This window comes from Geotrypetes seraphini, chromosome 9 (genome assembly GCF_902459505.1).
Source record: "Geotrypetes seraphini chromosome 9, aGeoSer1.1, whole genome shotgun sequence".
Taxonomy (NCBI): Eukaryota; Metazoa; Chordata; class Amphibia; order Gymnophiona; family Dermophiidae; genus Geotrypetes; species Geotrypetes seraphini.
The window spans coordinates 64,052,606-64,070,421 of record NC_047092.1 but is presented as its reverse complement, the minus strand read 5'-3'; the positions used below and the strand labels follow the sequence as shown (position 1 = coordinate 64,070,421).

General features: G+C 42.3%; 1 protein-coding gene across 3 annotated transcripts in view; it reads left to right on the top strand.

The window, feature by feature from the left end:
• ADAMTS20 (ADAM metallopeptidase with thrombospondin type 1 motif 20) overlaps positions 1-17,816 on the top strand; it is a 223,301-nt gene that overhangs the window by 54,569 nt on the left and 150,916 nt on the right. For all 3 annotated transcript variants that reach the window (XR_004540714.1, XM_033959656.1, XM_033959655.1), the window contains exons 6-9: positions 2,705-2,829; positions 6,057-6,097; positions 14,858-14,963; positions 16,018-16,164. Coding sequence is in view for 2 of the 3 variants with exons in the window: in XM_033959656.1 (XP_033815547.1) it covers positions 2,705-2,829; positions 6,057-6,097; positions 14,858-14,963; positions 16,018-16,164 (419 nt within the window). In the remaining variant the exon portion in view is untranslated. The remainder of the gene's footprint in view (positions 1-2,704; positions 2,830-6,056; positions 6,098-14,857; positions 14,964-16,017; positions 16,165-17,816) is intronic.

Below are 17,816 nucleotides of genomic sequence, written 5' to 3'. Positions count from 1 at the left end.
CTTACGGCTGATGAAACCCCTTCATATGCAGCCCATGATTTGTCTTGCCTTGGACGAAGCCTGCTCCACTTGATAGGCAGACTTAATGTCCTCACTGACGATTACCCCCAAGTCTCGTTCTGCTACCGTTTTTGCTAGGATCTCGCCATTAAGGGTATAAGACTTGCATGGATTTTGGCTGCCCAGGTGCATAACTTTGCATTTTTTGGCATTGAAGTTGAGTTGCCATGTCCTAGACCATTGCTCCAGTAGGAGTAGGTCGTGCATCATGTTGTCGGGCATTGAATCTTCGTCTGTTGTGCATTTGCCCACTACATTACTCAGTTTGGCGTCATCAGCGAATAATGTTATTTTACCTCGAAGCCCTTCTGCTAAGTCTCTTATAAAGATGTTGAATAGGATTGGGCCCAAGACTGAGCCCTGTGGTACTCCACTAATCACCTCCGTCATTTCGGAGGGGGTGCCGTTCACCACCACCCTTTGGAGCCTACCTCCAAGCCAGCAACCAACCCATTTCGTCAATGTGTCACCTAATCCTATAGAACTCATCTTGCCCGATGCAAAATAGCCAAGCAAATGTTAGTGAATCAATCGCTTGGGTAATTTGCATGGGTGGATTGAATGGGATCGTTAACTAGGTGGTGGGCCGTTTAGTGAATCAGTTTGGCGGTCGAGGAACGATCGTTAAACCAGTAAAACTGGTTTTGCGATCGTCGTTACAGGATCAGAAGGTCTTGCCCTAAGTGGTTTACATTGAGGTACTCATGCATTTTTCCTTATCTGTCCCAGTGTGCTCACACTCTTTCTAATGTACCTGGGGCAATGGGGGATTAAGTGACTTGCCCAGGGTCACAAGGAGCAGCATGGGATTTTGAACCTACAATCTCAGGGAGCCGAGACTGGAGCTGTAACCACTGTGCCACACTGAAATGCTGTTGAGACTTCTATACTTGGATCATTGAAAGAGGGAGTGGTGATATGGGTTTGCCGATACTTTTCTGTTATTGTTATGAATTAAGTGTCATATTTTTATGTTTGGTTTTACTGTAATCTGCTTAGGCTTTAAGCGGAATAGAAATTTTAAAAACAACCCCACCTTTTACAAAACCGCGATAGCAGATTTTAGCGCAGGCCGGCACACTGAATGCTCTGCGGTGCTCCCAACACTCATAGAGTTCTATGAGTGTCGGGAGCAGCGTAGAGCATTCAGCATGCCGGCCTACGCTAAAAACCGTTATTGTGGTTTGGTAAAAGTGTGTGTGTGTGTGGGGGGGGGGGTAAGTTGGAATTAATTGAAAGTTTGGCAAACAACTCGTAAAGTGTGATTTTTAGAAAATGTAGATGCCTAGTCCAAAGCGTGGATAGGGGTGGCTTACGGGTTTGTTGTAGAGTTAGGCACCTGTTTTTGTCTTAGAACCTGTTGTGCGCACAGCCCTGGCATAAATACAGCGCGCCTAAAGTTAGGATTCCTAGTGACGCCTAATATGATTCTGTTCAGTGCAGCTAACTTTTATTAAATCGTGCGTAGCGCCACACTAGTCGGCGTCAATTTTATATGCAAATATAAAGAATTGGGCCTTATTCTGTAATTACGTACGTAATTGAAAGCAGCTCCCCTGATCTGCCCATGAGCCACCCATTTCCGTGTGTAAAATTTAGCTGCAGGTTCCAAGCCTAAATTTACATGCGTAAGTTATACTTGAACATAAGAATTGCCGCTGTTGGGTCAGACCAGTGGTCCATTGTGCCCAGCAGTTCGCTCACACGGCGGCCCTTAGGTCAAAGACCAGTGCCCTAACTGAGACTAGCCTTACCTGTGTACGTTCCGGTTCAGCAGGAACTTGTCTAACTTTGTCTTGAATCCCTGGAGGGTGTTTTCCCTTATAACAGCCTCTGGAAGAGCGTTCCAGTTTTTTTCTACCACTCTGGGTGAAGAAGAACTTCCTTACGTTCGTACAGAATCTATCCCCTTTCAACTTTAGAGAGTGCCCTCTCGTTCTCCCTACCTTGGAGAGGGTGAACAACCTGTCTTTATCTACTAAGTCTATTCCCTTCAATATCTTCAATGTTTCGATCATGTCCCCTCTCAGTCCCCTCTTTTCGAGGGAGAAGAGGCCCAGTTTCTCTAATCTCTCGCTGTACAGCAATTCCTCCAGCCCCTTGATCATTTTAGTCGCTCTTCTCTGGACCCTTTCAAGTAGTACTGTGTCCTTCTTCATGTACGGTGACCAGTGCTGGACGCAGTATTCCAGGTGAGGGCGTACCTTAGCCCAGTACAGCGGTATGATAACCTTTTCCGATCTGTTCGTGATCCCTTTCTTAATCATTCCTAGCATTCTGTTTACCCTTTTCGCCACTGCCGCGCATTGCGCGGATGTCTTTATCGACCTGTCGACCAGCACTCCCAAGTCTCTTTCCTGGGAGGTTTCTCCAAGTAATGCCCTGGATTTTTGTTACCCACATGCATCACCTTACACTTATCCACGCTGAACCTCATTTGCTATGTTGCGGCCCATTTCTCAAGCATCAATAATAGTTTTTATTAAGAAAGCCAGTCATTGTTGCTGATTAGCTTGTTATGCAATTAAATTGCACATGCAAGTTGCATATACAACCAAAATTGTGTGCACAATTTTTAACGCTTTTTATAGTATTTGAGGGTGAGTGTACTTTTTTTTTTTTTTATGCCTTTCCTGTCATTTAGGAAGGACCATCCATCAGTTTTAATGCAGCGGCCACACTACAAAACTTTTGTGTATGGCAACAAATGCAGAACATTCTGGATGACACTCACCCATTCCATCATGACACAGCTGTGCTTATCACAAGGTAAAGATGTGTGTTCATTTATGTGCAGTCACGTCATTAATGTGCTTTAAAATATTTAGTGCATGCTAAATCAATTTAATACATGTTAATCTATGAATTAGTATATGCTAGGGTACTTTATTTAAGTAGATGACCAAGTTCCAGTTTTGCAAATCCGGGATATGGATGTCTGAAACTGAAGAATATCCAAATGGCAAAGAGGCATGATCTGGATGTATTTTGGATGAGACTATGAGTGGGCCCCAAAAATAGACATTTCTGGCAAAATTCTCCAAATAGTGTCCCGAAGTGAGGCAGCGATAAGCATCTAACCGCTGTCTAACAAACCAATCGGGATGCCTGTTTAAAAAAAAAAAAAATGCATGCGCCTTTCTTAGGCGCTTGTCTCATGCCTACGGAGGTGAATAGGGATGCCTACAGACGCTTAAGGCTGGTGTGGGCATGGTTTGAGCCAGAAGTGGCCTTAGGCATCTGTAGGCATCCCTATGCACCTCTGTATGTGTGAGATAGGTAGTTCTTTAAAATAGTGGTCTAGGTGCCTAGGTTAAAAAAAGACACAATTCTGGATGTAGCGCCTGCCGGTGATTGACACGTATAAACCTTATATGGCCAGAATAATTTGAATGTCCAGAAGAATGCTTTATGATATTCTTTTACATGCACAAATATTGTTTATATAAATGTGCTTCCAACCTGGACTCTACTTGGTTGTCTTCTTTCTAAAGGAAGCCTCAGCCCCACCTCTCCACCGCAAAAAATTTTATCACTTTGCGAGAAGTTTAATGTGGTGCCTCATCATTGGCTGTCCTTAGATTTGACGTGTATGTCGCTATTTAGAAATTGTACAACTTTGTACTATATTGTGCTAAATTATCATTCCAATAAATAATTCAATAAATATAAAGTGCTTATGCATTGTTTGTGTTTACTTAGCTTATGTTGTTCAGCTTAAATCACAGCCAAAACCCAGGAGTCTGACCCGACATGTTTCGCATATAATGCTTTATCAAGGGTCCCCCGAGTGTGCTGTCGCCATCCGACTCCACAATATAAGAGAAATTTCTAAATAGCGATATACACGTCAAATCTAAGGACAGCCAATGATGAGGCACCACATTAAACTTCTCGCAAAGTGATAGAATTTTTTGCGGTGGGGGTGATTGACACTTGGCAAGCGCCCATTTTGCAGGCACCGCTTCCAGAATCGGGCCCCGATTTCCCATCTGTGTCCAAAAAGAAGGACGTTGGGAGTTAGACCTGCTACCCGTGATGTCCGGGTTTCAGAAAAGCGTTCCTACTGAGCAGTATTCCACAGAAAGGGATTATGGGAGGTCACCTCCTTCATTCCTCAGTATTTGGTGTTCCCCTGAAAGCAAAATTGACAAGGGATACTGGATTCTGTACACTTGCAGGAGAAATGGAAGTCTATGTTTCTAAAATAGTCACTATCTTATGCTTATCTTTACTTTTCTTTTTCTTATTCTTTCTCTATCCTACCTTTTTGTTCTTATTCTGTTTGTTTGTTTTTTCCCTTAAGATATTGTAAGCCTTTCCTGACCTTTTTTCCTTTTATGTCTAGTTTGGTTAATTTGTTCATGTACTTTCCCTTTGTTATGTTTATATTTTAAATATTGCCCATTATTAATTATACACCGCTTTGATTTGACTTTTTGTTAAATCAAATAACTATATTCCAGCAGATAAAAGTTTATGTTGCCATTTCATAACGATGTTATATTTTTGTGTTACCCTGCTGATATTCTTGATATCTATGTTTCTAAAATGAATATTTATACTGTACTTCACAAGTACATAAATGTCTATTTTATCATGTAGTTTAGAACCGGCTCTTTATTATCAGATACTGTTCTAAGATGTATAGTGGAACTTCAGCTGTCACAACTTGGACTCTAAATTCCGATTGGACATCCTTTCTAAAATTCTGCCCTAAGTTGTTTAGTTCATATTAAAATGTTTTCATGAGATAAAAAAAACCCAACAACTTTTATTAAAACAAATGCATAATACAAAATCAAAAAAATCATCAAATATCGGGGAAAAAAGACAGAAAAAAATGTTTTGCCCTAAGCACATTTGTATTATAAGGTATGCTAATGTTCCATCTCTTTTTGGTGGATATATGTAGGTATGCAGAACTATAAGTAAAGCCATGAGCAGTGGGAGATCTCATCTTCATTGCACTCCCCATCCCAGTGTTACCTCTAGAATTTTATAGGCATGTGGCCACATAGACCTGCCTAAAAGGCTGGTCTATCTTTGGCCATTAGACTTGCAAGCTGCCGACATTTGCCCTGGATATTCAATGCGTGGATGCCCTCCTGCCCAACAAGAGCAGGCAGCGGGGGGCAAGACTGGGGTGTAATGGGGCAGGGATGGATGGAACTTGGCGTGCTGGGTGTGGGTGGGTTTAGGGGTTTGGATTTTTCAAAAGTAAAATCTGGTGACCCTAAATATAAGCCAATCTTTGATTGAGGAGGTGTGTGTGTGTGTGTGTGTGTAAGCCACGCAGCGCCGAGATGCAGCTCCAAATTGCGCTGCTGCTCGTGCAGCTCAGATGGCGAAATTGGATCGCGCAGCCGGTTAGCAGCGGGGCAGGAGTTTGGAAAGCTTGCTCCTGCCCACTGCACCTCCACCAGATCGCCAGAGGTATGAAGATAGGGCAGGGAGGAGGAGGGGGCAGAGCCTTTCGGCGGTGGCCTTAAAAAATTCTGGGAAGGGGCATTACCCGAATATAAACCGGGACTCCTATTTTTGGGCCAAAAATCCCGGTTTATATTCAAGTATATATGGTATTTCAAGTTTATTAGGTTTTTATATACCGCCTATCAAGGTTATCTAAGCGGTTTAACAATCAGGTATTCAAGCATTTTCCCTTTCTGTCCCGGTGGGCTCACAATCTATCTAACATACCTGGGGCTATGGAGGATTAAGTGACTTGCCCAGGATCACAAGGAGCAGCGCTGGATTTGAACCCACAACCCCAGGGTGCTGAGGCTGTAGCTTCAACCACTGCGCCACACACTCCTCCATTTGCAAATAAGAGTTACTTCCATAACTTAATTTGTTTTGTTTTGTTTTCGTTAGGGAAATACTACTAAATCCTAATACATAAAATAAATTACTTGCCGGATTTTAGGAATATTCTGCTCTGTAGTGAAAGCTTTATTTACAGATACATTTTCAGCTAAACTTTTGTTTATTTGTAGGGAAGACATTTGTAGAGTCCAAGACAAATGTGATACATTAGGTAAGTTTTTGAAAATAAGCAACAACAAAAAAACAATTTTGTAAAATGCTTTACTTTTGTAAGCATTTCTGATTCATTCCCTAATAGTCTCTCTAGTCACACAAATGTGGCTTCTAAAAATAATTTACTGAAATTAGCGTACCAAATTGCAGAAGGATTTGTACGTTAGAATTCACTGATTCACCGTATCTTGTAGTATGTGACTTCACAAGCGCAGGGCAGATTTGTCAAGAGTTTTTCTAAAATGATATTTCTACAAGAGAAACTTCATGAACTATCTGAAAACTTCAAGGTGATGAAATTAAAATTTACAGAAACATGTAGGCTGATATACAACTTGGGACAGTCAGCATTTTTATGTCTTCCACTGGCTATACTGTATACCCAAATATTCAGTCCATGCCATATCCAGACACCAGCATGTTTTTGTTGGCCACTAAAACTTACGTGGATAAGTGCAATATTCATCCCTTAGCTGCATAAGATGAACCACATAAGACTGGGCTGCTTTCTATGTGGCCCAAATTTATGAGCATATATTTGTGATCATGTGACACCTCTGTATTTAAAATTCCATTGGTTACCAATGGAATTTAGGATCAAATTTAAGATCTTGATGTTGGCACAAATTTAGGATCAAATTTAAGATCAAATTTAGGATCAAATTTAGGATCAAATTTAAGATCTTGATGTTGGCAACCGTATTTTCACGTCAGAGAAAGGGCGGGACCGCCAGAAGAGGAAGCAGCGTAGCGCAGGGCTCGGAAAGGAGAGTCGGGGCGGCGTGTGCGGTATACGCGTGTGCGCGCTATAGTAAAATTTTTTTACATAAATTTCTGTTCCCCGCGCGCTATACCCGTGTGCGCGTTTTACACGGGTGCATGGTATATGGGTGAAAATACGGTAATTCAGTTTGGAACTGTAATCTGTATTTATATAATGATTAATTTTTGATATGGAAAATCAAGTTAACTATATGTATTAATTATGGTTTACTGAGAGTTGATTGTTTTTATTAGAATTGCTATAGAATTATTATTATGGAGATCTTGATTGCTTAGGGCTCCTTTTACTAAGGTGCGTTAGAGCCTGCGCGCTAAATTGCCACCCGTGCTAGACCTTAACGCCAGCATTGAGCTGGCGTTATTCTAGAAGCGTACTGCGTGGTTTAGCGCGCAGTAATTTTGTGTGTGCGCTAAAAACGCTAGCAAACCTTAGTAAAAGGAGCCCTTTAGTATTTTAGGAAGAAAATGTTTTAAAACTTTCGCTTTTACTCTTTTCTATCCTATATTTAAATGGAGTTCCTTTCTTGATGAATGTGTGTTATATATTGCATACCGCTTGGATCCTTTTTTTAGGCTGTTAAGTGATATAGAAAGTTTTTAATAAACATAAACATGAGGTTAAAGGCTGAATGTTGGCCCTTAGCTGCATAAGTTAGCTAGGGATACCAGATGTCCGGGAAAACCCGATGTCCGCACATGCACAGAGGCCCTCCAGACGCGGCCTCGAGCTTGGGGAAGGAGAAACAAGGTTCGTGTGGGGGTGGTGCTGAGGGGCGGAGCAAGGCCAGGTGAGATGTCTTCTGTTTTTTTTAAGAGGACATCTGGCAACCCTAAAGAATTTAGTGACACTGATCAAATACTGCCAGAAAGTCACGGTTAGCAATAATCAAGCGATTTAAACAATGGTTCTTGGCTATTGTAGCGGTTTTTTTTTCTTTCGAATTGTGATTAAACATTGCACTAGGCAGCAGGCACCCCTGTGTGCTTTTCTGCAAGTTAATTCAGTTTGGCTTTATTTATCATTTGGCACCATCTACTGGAATACTTTCACACCCCTGAGGAAAGCCCCTGTGGCCGAAACATGGACCGTGTTGGGGTCCAGTATATGCTCTTTTACAAAGGACTTTATATGCCTGCCACATTTTGTTCTATTTGTGAATTTTAACTGTGATTCTATATTGTGAACAAACATGTTCGTCCACACAGTGGTCTGACTAGTGTCCCTTCCCCACTTCATAGAATGAGGGGTTACTAGTTTTGCTTTTTCATGAATTGGGGCAGGCTGGTAGCAGGAAAGGAATTTTGGTTTGAGGAGCATGGATAGCTAATAACTACTACTAATGAGAGCCATTCCTTGTATTTTTTCTGTTATATTAATCTGTAAACTGCCTTGAAATTTGCCTATCATAAGGTGATATGGCAAATTAGTACAGTAAATGTGTGATAAAGGGCAAGATATAAATATAACCCTGGTCCCACTCGCGCTTAGTCTGCATGCATCAGCCAGCTTGTTGGGTCGGGCACCCGTGACCAGGGCTTAAAAAAAAAAAAAAATTATTTGGGAGCAGTTTTTAATGTCTATTGAACTGGGCATAGGCTGGGCTGGACTTATTCCCGGGGTTCAATCACAACACTCAGTCCTCACTCTATTCTTTTATCAAAGGAATCAAGCTGAGACCAAGGTACAATTGATAACTGGAACCTTTACTTGAATTTGATTGCAGTATCAACATATAAACTATTTAATTCTTTCTGGTGTGTGTACTGAAACTGGTTTTACAAGCTGTATATCAGGGGTAGGGAACTCCAGTCCTCGAGAACCGTATTCCAGTCGGGTTTTCAGGATTTCCCCAATGAATATGCATTGGAAAGCTAGGGACCTCCCTCCACTTCAAAATCACTGAGCTCTGGAACAACCTTACCTCCCCTCTTCGGAACTTGAGCTCTCTCCAAGTTTTCCGCAAACATCTGAAAACCTGGCTTTTCTCAAAAAATGTAAGCCTCTCTCCAACTTAGGAATCAAGAAAACTCTTATATTTGGCATCCCAAGTCCTCTAATATTCTTTACACTTCTACCTCTAACCCTCTGTTGTAGTTCTTTCCTATTTCATTTACTGTAAACCATGCCGAGCTCTACGAACGTGGAGATGATGTGGTATACAAACCTAAGGATTAGATTAGAAAGCAGTGCATGCAAATAGATCTCATGCATATTCATTGGGGAAATCCTGAAAACCTGACTGGAATACAGCTCTCGAGGACTGGAGTTCCCTACCCCTGCTGTATATGATAATCACTTCAGAAACACTTCTATTTTATTCCCCAATCTCTTTACTCCACTACTTTATACATGTGGTGAGCCGCTCTTGGGTCCCACCCTCTTTCCTCAGCCTGGAACCACTGTATCTTTCCCACCAAACTGAAACGCACCACAAAGGCTTTGTATAATAAGCTAGCCACCAGTGACCATAACATGGTATGGTTTAACCTTAAGAAAGGCTTCCCTAGGTCACAAACAAAAACAAGAGTACTCAATTTCCGAGGCACTGACTTCGCACGCATGGGAGATTTCGTCCATCAGACTCTGCAGGTTCATGAAGTAACTGATAATGTGGAAACTATGTGGTCAACCTTGAAATCGACCCTTCATGAGGCAACTCAATGCTACATAAAATCGGTAACCAAACAGCAAAGAAAAAAGAAACCCCAATGGTTCACTGATGAGGTCTCGTACCTCGTCAAAGAGAAGAAAAGAGCATTTCTCGTATACAAATGCTCGGGGGAAAAAGAAGCAAACATTGTATACAGGGCAAAGTCTGCAGCGGTCAAAACAGCAGTCAGGGAAGCCAAACTTCGAATGGAAGAAAATCTAGCGAAAAACATTAAGAAAGGGAACAAATCCTTCTTCAGGTACATTAGCGACAGGAAAAAGAACGCAAACGGGGTAGTACGCCTTAGAACGCCAGAAGGGAACTATGTGGAAACAGATTCCGATAAGGCCAAACTGCTGAATGATTACTTCTGTTCAGTCTTCACCTGCGAAGCACCAGGACACGGGCCACGGCTTGAAGCAAAGCAAAGCATGGAAGACCCATTTCAGAATTTTGATTTCACACCAGAAGATGTTTACAGAGAACTGTCGAGACTCAAGGTGAACAAAGCCATGGGACCGGACAATTTGCATCCAAGAGTGCTCAGAGAGCTATGCGATGTTTTGGCGGAACCGTTAGCAGTGCTCTTCAATCTCTCCCTAAGTACGGGGAGAGTCCCCCTGGACTGGAAAACTGCCAATGTTGTTCCTCTGCACAAAAAGGGTTGCAGAGCGGAGGCTGCGAATTACAGACCAGTAAGTCTCACATCAATAGTGTGTAAACTCATGGAAATTCTACTTAAAGGCAAATTAGACACGATATTGGATGAGGGAAATCTGAGGGATCCCTGTCAACATGGATTCACTAGGGGCAGGTCATGCCAATCCAATCTCATCAGCTTCTTTGACTGGGTGACAGGAAAACTAGACTCGGGAGAGTCTCTGGACATAGTGTACTTGGATTTCAGTAAAGCTTTTGACAGTGTCCCGCACCGTAGACTATTAAACAAGATGAAATCAATGGGGTTGGGTGAGAAACTAACTGCATGGGTCAATGATTGGCTGAGTGGAAGACTTCAGAGGGTGGTGGTCAACGGCACCCTCTCTGAGACATCGAAGGTGACTAGCGGAGTGCCGCAGGGATCAGTACTGGGACCGTCCCTTTTCAACATATTCATAAGGGACTTGACCCGGGGGCTTCAGGGAAAAGTAGCACTGTTCGCCGACGACGCCAAACTGTGTAACATAGTAAGTGAAAGCAATCTCAAGGATAATATGTCGCAGGATCTGATCACGCTGGAAAACTGGTCCTCGACATGGCAGCTGGGATTCAATGCTAAGAAGTGTAAGGTCATGCATCTCGGCAGTAGAAATCCATGCAGAACATACACCTTGAATGGAGAAGCACTAGCTAGGACTTCAGAAGAACGGGACTTGGGAGTAATCATCAGTGCAGACATGAAAGCTGCCAAACAAGTAGAGAAGGCCTCGTCCAAGGCAAAGCAAATGATGGGATGTATCAAGAGAAGCTTCGTCAGCCGCAAACCTGAAGTCATAATGCCACTGTATAGAGCCATGGTGAGACCTCATCTGGAATACTGTGTGCAATTCTGGAGGCCACATTACCGTAAAGATGTGCTTCGAGCCGAGTCGGTCCAGCGGATGGCCACTAGAATGGTCTCCGGACTCAAGGGTCTCTCATACGAAGAAAGACTGGGCAAATTACAGCTCTATACTCTAGAGGAACGCAGGGAAAGGGGTGACATGATTGAGACATTTAAATACGTCACAGGTCATGTAGAGCTGGAAGACGACATATTCGTTCCCAAGGGACCCTCGGTCACAAGGGGGCACCCGCTTAAACTTAGAGGAGGGAAATTTAGTAGTGACACCAGGAAGTACTTCTTCAATAGGAAGGAACCGTATATGCTGGGAGGAGAGAAGCTGATATGCACGGACGGGGAGAGGGACCTTGGGGTGATAGTGTCCGAAGATCTAAAGGCGAAAAAACAGTGTGACAAGGCAGTGGCTGCTGCCAGAAGGATTCTGGGCTGTATAAAGAGAGGCGTAGTCAGTAGAAGAAAGAAGGTGTTGATGCCCCTGTACAGGTCATTGGTGAGGCCCCACTTGGAGTATTGTGTTCAGTTTTGGAGACCGTATCTGGCGAAAGACGTAAGAAGACTTGAGGCGGTCCAGAGGAGGGCGACGAAAATGATAGGAGGCTTGCACCAGAAGACATATGAGGAGAGACGGGAAGCCCTGAATATGTATACCATAGAGGAAAGGAGAGACAGGGGAGATATGATTCAGACGTTCAAATACTTAAAGGGTATTAACGTAGAACAAAATCTTTTCCAGAGAAAGGAAAATGGTAAAACCAGAGGACATAATTTGAGGTTGAGGGGTGGTAGATTCAGGGGCAATGTTAGGAAATTCTACTTTACGGAGAGGGTGGTGGATGCCTGGAATGCGCTCCCGGGAGAGGTGGTGGAGAGTAAAACTGTGACTGAGTTCAAAGAAGCGTGGGATGAACACAGAAGATTTAGAATCAGAAAATAATATTAAAGATTGAACTAGGCCAGTTACTGGGCAGACTTGTACGGTCTGTGTCTGTGTATGGCCGTTTGGAGGAGGATGGGCAGGGGAGGGCTTCAATGGCTGGGAGGGTGTAGATGGGCTGGAGTAAGTCTTAACAGAGATTTCGGCAGTTGGAACCCAAGCACAGTACCGGGTAAAGCTTTGGATTCTCGCCCAGAAATAGCTAAGAAGAAAAAAAAAAAAAAAATTTTTAAATTGAATCAGGTTGGGCAGACTGGATGGACCATTCGGGTCTTTATCTGCCGTCATCTACTATGTTACTATGTTACTATGTTAGAAAGGGTGGTGGATCAATGGAACAGACTTCCGGTGCAGGTGATCAAGGCCACCAGCGTGCTCGACTTTAAGAATAAATGGGACATCCACGTGGGATCCCTACGAAGGTCGAGCTAAGGAACTAAGTCATATGCACTCAGACTTAATGGGGTGGGTCAGTAGAGTGGGCAGACTTGATGGGCTGTAGCCCTTTTCTGCCGTCATCTTTCTATGTTTCTTTCTTTCTATGTTTTTCTATGTTTCTCTCACAGTTTCCCTTTGGAGATGGGTCATCAGTTTTAAGGGTAGGCTCATATGTCCCATCCTAGATTCCAGGGACTGTTTTGATATGTCCCACTTGTTAGGACTCATATGCTCTGTGTAACAGAAGGGAAGATTAGGTCCTTACCTTGATAATCTTCTTTCTGTTAACACGGCATATGAGTTCTGACCGTGTCCTATCCGTGTAATTATTCACCTGCTTAATGGCTCAGATAAGTATGTCTGTCCAGAACTTGAGATCTTCTCCTGCCAGTCAGGTATTATGACAAGAATGCCATGGTATCATTACAAATGCATTTGAGAGTATACAAACTCCACGAATGTTAGTGCTGGTGGCACTCAAATAGATGGATTGGTTATTCCACTTTGTTCTATCCCCATATTCATGTGAACAGAGTGCTGTTTAAGATGTAAATAGTGTACACTGTTGTGAGCTTAGTAAGTGGAGTCCCTGGCTCTTGGTGTGCATGACTGCAGTGCAGAGGGCTTATTTTTAGATATATAAACAGTGAGGGTGTGTGTCTTTAAGCCAAACACCCAGAATGCATTGGGGAAACATGTGACTGTAGTCTGTCTCTCTTCTGTGAAGACAAAACAAAGGAGAAAGTCCAACTTTGTCTACAGAAAAAACCAAGCAGGAGAAACAAACAAAACTGCAGACAAGATGCAGGCAAAAATTTATTGTACCAAAATTAAAATGCAAATAAGTAAAATAAAACCCTTTTACCAAGCCTCTTTTTACTGTTTCCTTGAGACGCTTTACTTTTTGCAGCGATCCTCGGCGAACACAATATACAGGCACTTTGTTACTTATCTTCATTTTTTTATGGTATGTCCCAACCTTTTTCACCATGGACCCCTGACGAAGGTTTGTCCGAAACATGGACCGTGTCGGGTCCCTTGATTGGTAAAAGGGTTTTATTTTACTTATTTGCATTTTAATTTTGGTACAATAAATTTTTGCCTGCATCTTGTACACAGTCTGCATTTTTGTTTGTTTCTGTTCTGTGAAGAAACAGGCTTCATCTTTAGCTCCACATGCTGTAGAGAAATCATAGAGAAGGCATCGTTTCCCGAATCTATTTCTATACTTTGGATTTGCTAGCTTTCAAACTTGAAGTTGTTAGTAGTTACAGCTTGTGAGAGAAACTAAGTACAATATTACCTCTAGCACAGGGTCTGTGCTGAAGACATTCCTGGCTTTCCCTATAGCTTGGATGTGCCAGTAGAAGTGTTGATTCTGTGAGAGAAGCACTGCCTTAAGATCTGCAGAACTGTGAGTGTATTTATTATTTGTTTAAGTTTGATGTTAAGGAAACCTGTTCAAGAATCACAGAGTCCAGCCTGGTAATATTTGAGCTACAAATACAAAGAGTTTAATCTAGCTGACAATCACTCAGAGTAGTGAGAGGTCTGCACACACTTTGTTTTGTATGATATGTTTGGATTAACATTGTTTGTTATACTTGTTACAGAGCAGAACAGAAGTGTCTTGTCGGGGAAGTTTCCCGTTTCCCTCCTTCTTATGTTTCCTATTTTAGTGCTTATTGACTGCTTTGATGCAACCTGAAGAGAGGCAGTACAGCCCACTGGGGAAGGAGGCGAAGCTGAAGAAATAACAGCTCATGATTAGGGGAAGTAAACCCACTTGTCAGGACTCGTATGTCGTGTTAACAGAAAGAAGATTATCGAGGTAAGAACCTAATCTTCCCTTTATGATCCATCTAACTGGAGACTCTTTTTGTTAGATAAGGAAATTCTATATTTTGATTGAAGTTTTTTTGAAAGCTTGTATTCCTACAATTGCTCATACTAGCTACATGTGATTTCTGTCCATTTGAAGTTAGAGAAGTTTAAGGGTAGAAGAAAGGTAAATGCAGAATAGGTGAAAATACACAAATGATGCTCTTGTAAATAAGTTTTCCTTGGAAGCTATCACTGAATGATGCAAATACTTAGAGTTGCCAAAAGGCTCTGGATTTCTCTGCCTGGGTTATTCCAGTGGGTTTATCCCATTGTGCACAGAGACTTGTTGTTCTGATTTCCCTAGTGCATGCTCTTAGAATAGCAAGACTACAAGTCCCTGCATGCAATGGGGTAAACTCAAGACTAGCTCACCCAGTTGGATGAATCTGGAGCTTGTTGGCAATCCTACAAATTATTCTATTTCTTTTTCTTTTTTGTATATGCTACGGCATTAACAATACATAAAATTTTATGAATTTAATATGTAAATGGTGTATTTTTCAGGTTTGGCAGAGTTAGGCACTATGTGTGATCCATATCGCAGCTGTTCCATCAGTGAAGAAAATGGATTAAGCACAGCTTATACTATAGCACATGAACTAGGACATGTGTAAGTATATGCTGTAAGTTAAAATTTTCTTACTGTTTCTTTTTTTCTTTTTTTAATCGGTGGAACGATGACTAATAAATCAACAATTCTCATGAGTTGAAAAAAGGAAATAATGTGTTTTTAAAAAATTGAGCCTCTCTCTTTTTTTGGTATATATCTTAAGACATCATTTTGGGTTATTCTTATACCTTGCACTTCCCCTTTTCTGCCCTGCTTGACACCTTAGTCCAGTGGTGGTTGTTAATTTTTTAAGCTGGAGCCACTTTGGATTTTAATGAGCTGAAGTGGACCTTCCAGATATCTTCTCATGCGGGGCCACGACACTGCTGACCAGTGTATGTCAATGACATTCATTCCCATCAGATCACCTTCAGGGGAATATCCTTAAAGCTGTGAGCATTTTCAAATGCATTCTCTTTTGTCTATTGAGAAATGCCTTGTCCTTCAAGCATGCGGGTCTTCCCCCATCTACTTTCTGTTCTGAGCCTGGATAGAGAGGCAGAGTAGCAGGAAAGAAAGCAACCCAGAAAGAAAACTGGGGCGGGGGCACCCCAGAAGATTCCAGGGTCTGCCACTGGTCCCTGGGTCTTGTATTGATGAACACTTCCTTAATCTGTACTTATTTCTCTTCTCTTCTCCTTGTCTGACCTCTCTGGCTGAAACCATCTATCTTTCATAGATCATCAAATATTTACCAGAAAACTTTTCTAACAAATCTATGTCTTCCCTCTACATATACAGTCAGCTAATTTTGGGGGCTGTTCTCCTTTAATAATTTGCCTCTTACAATACCTTTTCTGACCTCATAAAGCAACACTACTTGGTTTGTAAGAATGGAGGGGTAGCATAATGTAAAAGGGGCCCTTAGAGAAATAACTTGTTTCTGAAAACTGTCAAACTGTAAATAGAAATTGAATAGAGTGTTCAAATAATGAGGTGATTGATTTTGACCAATATCATTATCTTATTTTTATTGTTGCCAGAGCAAAACAAGTTTCCATGTTAGGACGCTGTATGCTCATAGTTCTTTTCCTGTTGTTTATCCTTTTTTTAGATTTAATATGCCTCATGATGACAGTTTTAAATGCAAAGAAGCTGGATTTAAACATCAGTTCCACGTTATGGCTCCAACATTATTTTATAACACAAATCCATGGACTTGGTCAAAATGCAGTCAAAAGTATATCACTGAATTTCTTGAGTAAGTCTGGAAGTATAAGCAAATGAAGAAGAAATGCGCAAACAAAGTCGATAATGTATATGAAAAGAAAAACAATTTTTTTTGTAACCAGTTGTGTTTTCAAGAAGTTTTATTAAACCGATGGTTGCCAAATGTGTGTCTCTTTCTTCACAAAAGAGCTTTAGGGCTCCTTTCACAAAGCCGCGCTAGCGGTTTTAATGCATGCACCGGATTAGCACGTGCTATCTAGAAATTTACCGCATGCTCCAAAGGAGGCGGTAGCGGCTAGCGCATGCGGAAATTTAGCGTGCGCTATTCCGCGCGTTAAGGCCCTAGCGCAGCTTTGTAAAAGGAGCCCTTAACCTTTCACATTCTTTCATAGATAAGCTTATAGAGATAATAGGGGTAGTTAATGTTCTCTTCTGCATGCTCCAGACACAGAGAAACCCGCTTCCTTTTCTTAAGAGACTTTTTTTTTCAATGTAAGAAGTACTGGTGAAACCTAGACTCTTACAAGAGACTTTTTGATCCCTTTCCTGTACTGTGGGCTAGATTCACTAAGGACACCGATTGTATCCCGACCACTTTGCGACCCGATTGTTTCCCGACCCGATTCACTAACCTTGATGCTGATCAACCTCTGATCCGATCTGCGCATGCAAATGAGGGGGAACGGCATGCAAATGTAGGCAGGCAGTGATTCACTAAAAAAAATGAGGGACACCCACTGGGCTGGCCGATCAAAAAATAAGTGATTGCTGAGGACCGGTTGCTCAGGTCCATTCTGACTGCCCTGCTCTCTGCCCCGATTCTCTGCTTTTACTGCCCTGCTCTCTGCCTGACTCGCTGCCCTACTCTCTGCTCCGACTCTCCTGCCCTTCCCCGCAGTGCAAGCCCGTGGTTTTAACCCGCTGGTTTAAAGCGGGTTAAAACCATGGGCTTGTGAAGTAAAAATGTGTGGACAATTGCCATTGCCTGTTCTCCCTGAGGTAGCTTCCTTTTTGATCCTGCCGAGCCTGAAGCCTTCCAAAACATAACTTGTCTGCCTTATTAAATGCTTTGACTTATGGTGAAGGATTGCCTGGTTCTTTTCAATTGAAGCTGCAGCAACTTGAAAGAACCAAAAAATAAAGAAAAAAAAAAAGTTTCTAGCTCTGCCGGGTACAGTGGGCCAGTGCATGCCCAGACCATCTACAGGCAAAGAAGATGGTCTGCGCATGCGTTGGGATCGCTGGAGAGCGATCCGTGCAGTCGGTTGGGGGCGTGATTCCGATCGCCCTCATTTGCATGAGGATGCTTTGTGAATCAGCCCCACGGCCATGGATTGGATCGGATCGGATCAGATCTGTGGGCTTAGTGAATCCAGCCCTTTGTCAAGTTTAGAATGTTTGGCAGAAACGCAGCAAAATGGAGAAATGGTGTCAGATAAGGGCAACAAAGCCTGTCTGGCTGCTTATTCCTACTCATTGTCAGGGATACCCGACATTATTATATCAAAGAGTTCTCTGGGTGCCAGCATTGGCCTAGATTCTTTTTCAATGTGAGAACTACTGTTGAAACCTAGACTCCTACAAGAGTCTCTTTGATCCCTTTCCTGTACTTTGAATTGGCCTCTTTCAGAATTTACTAAGACTGACTGCTTAAATTTATACTCAAAATTGCACTAAATTCCA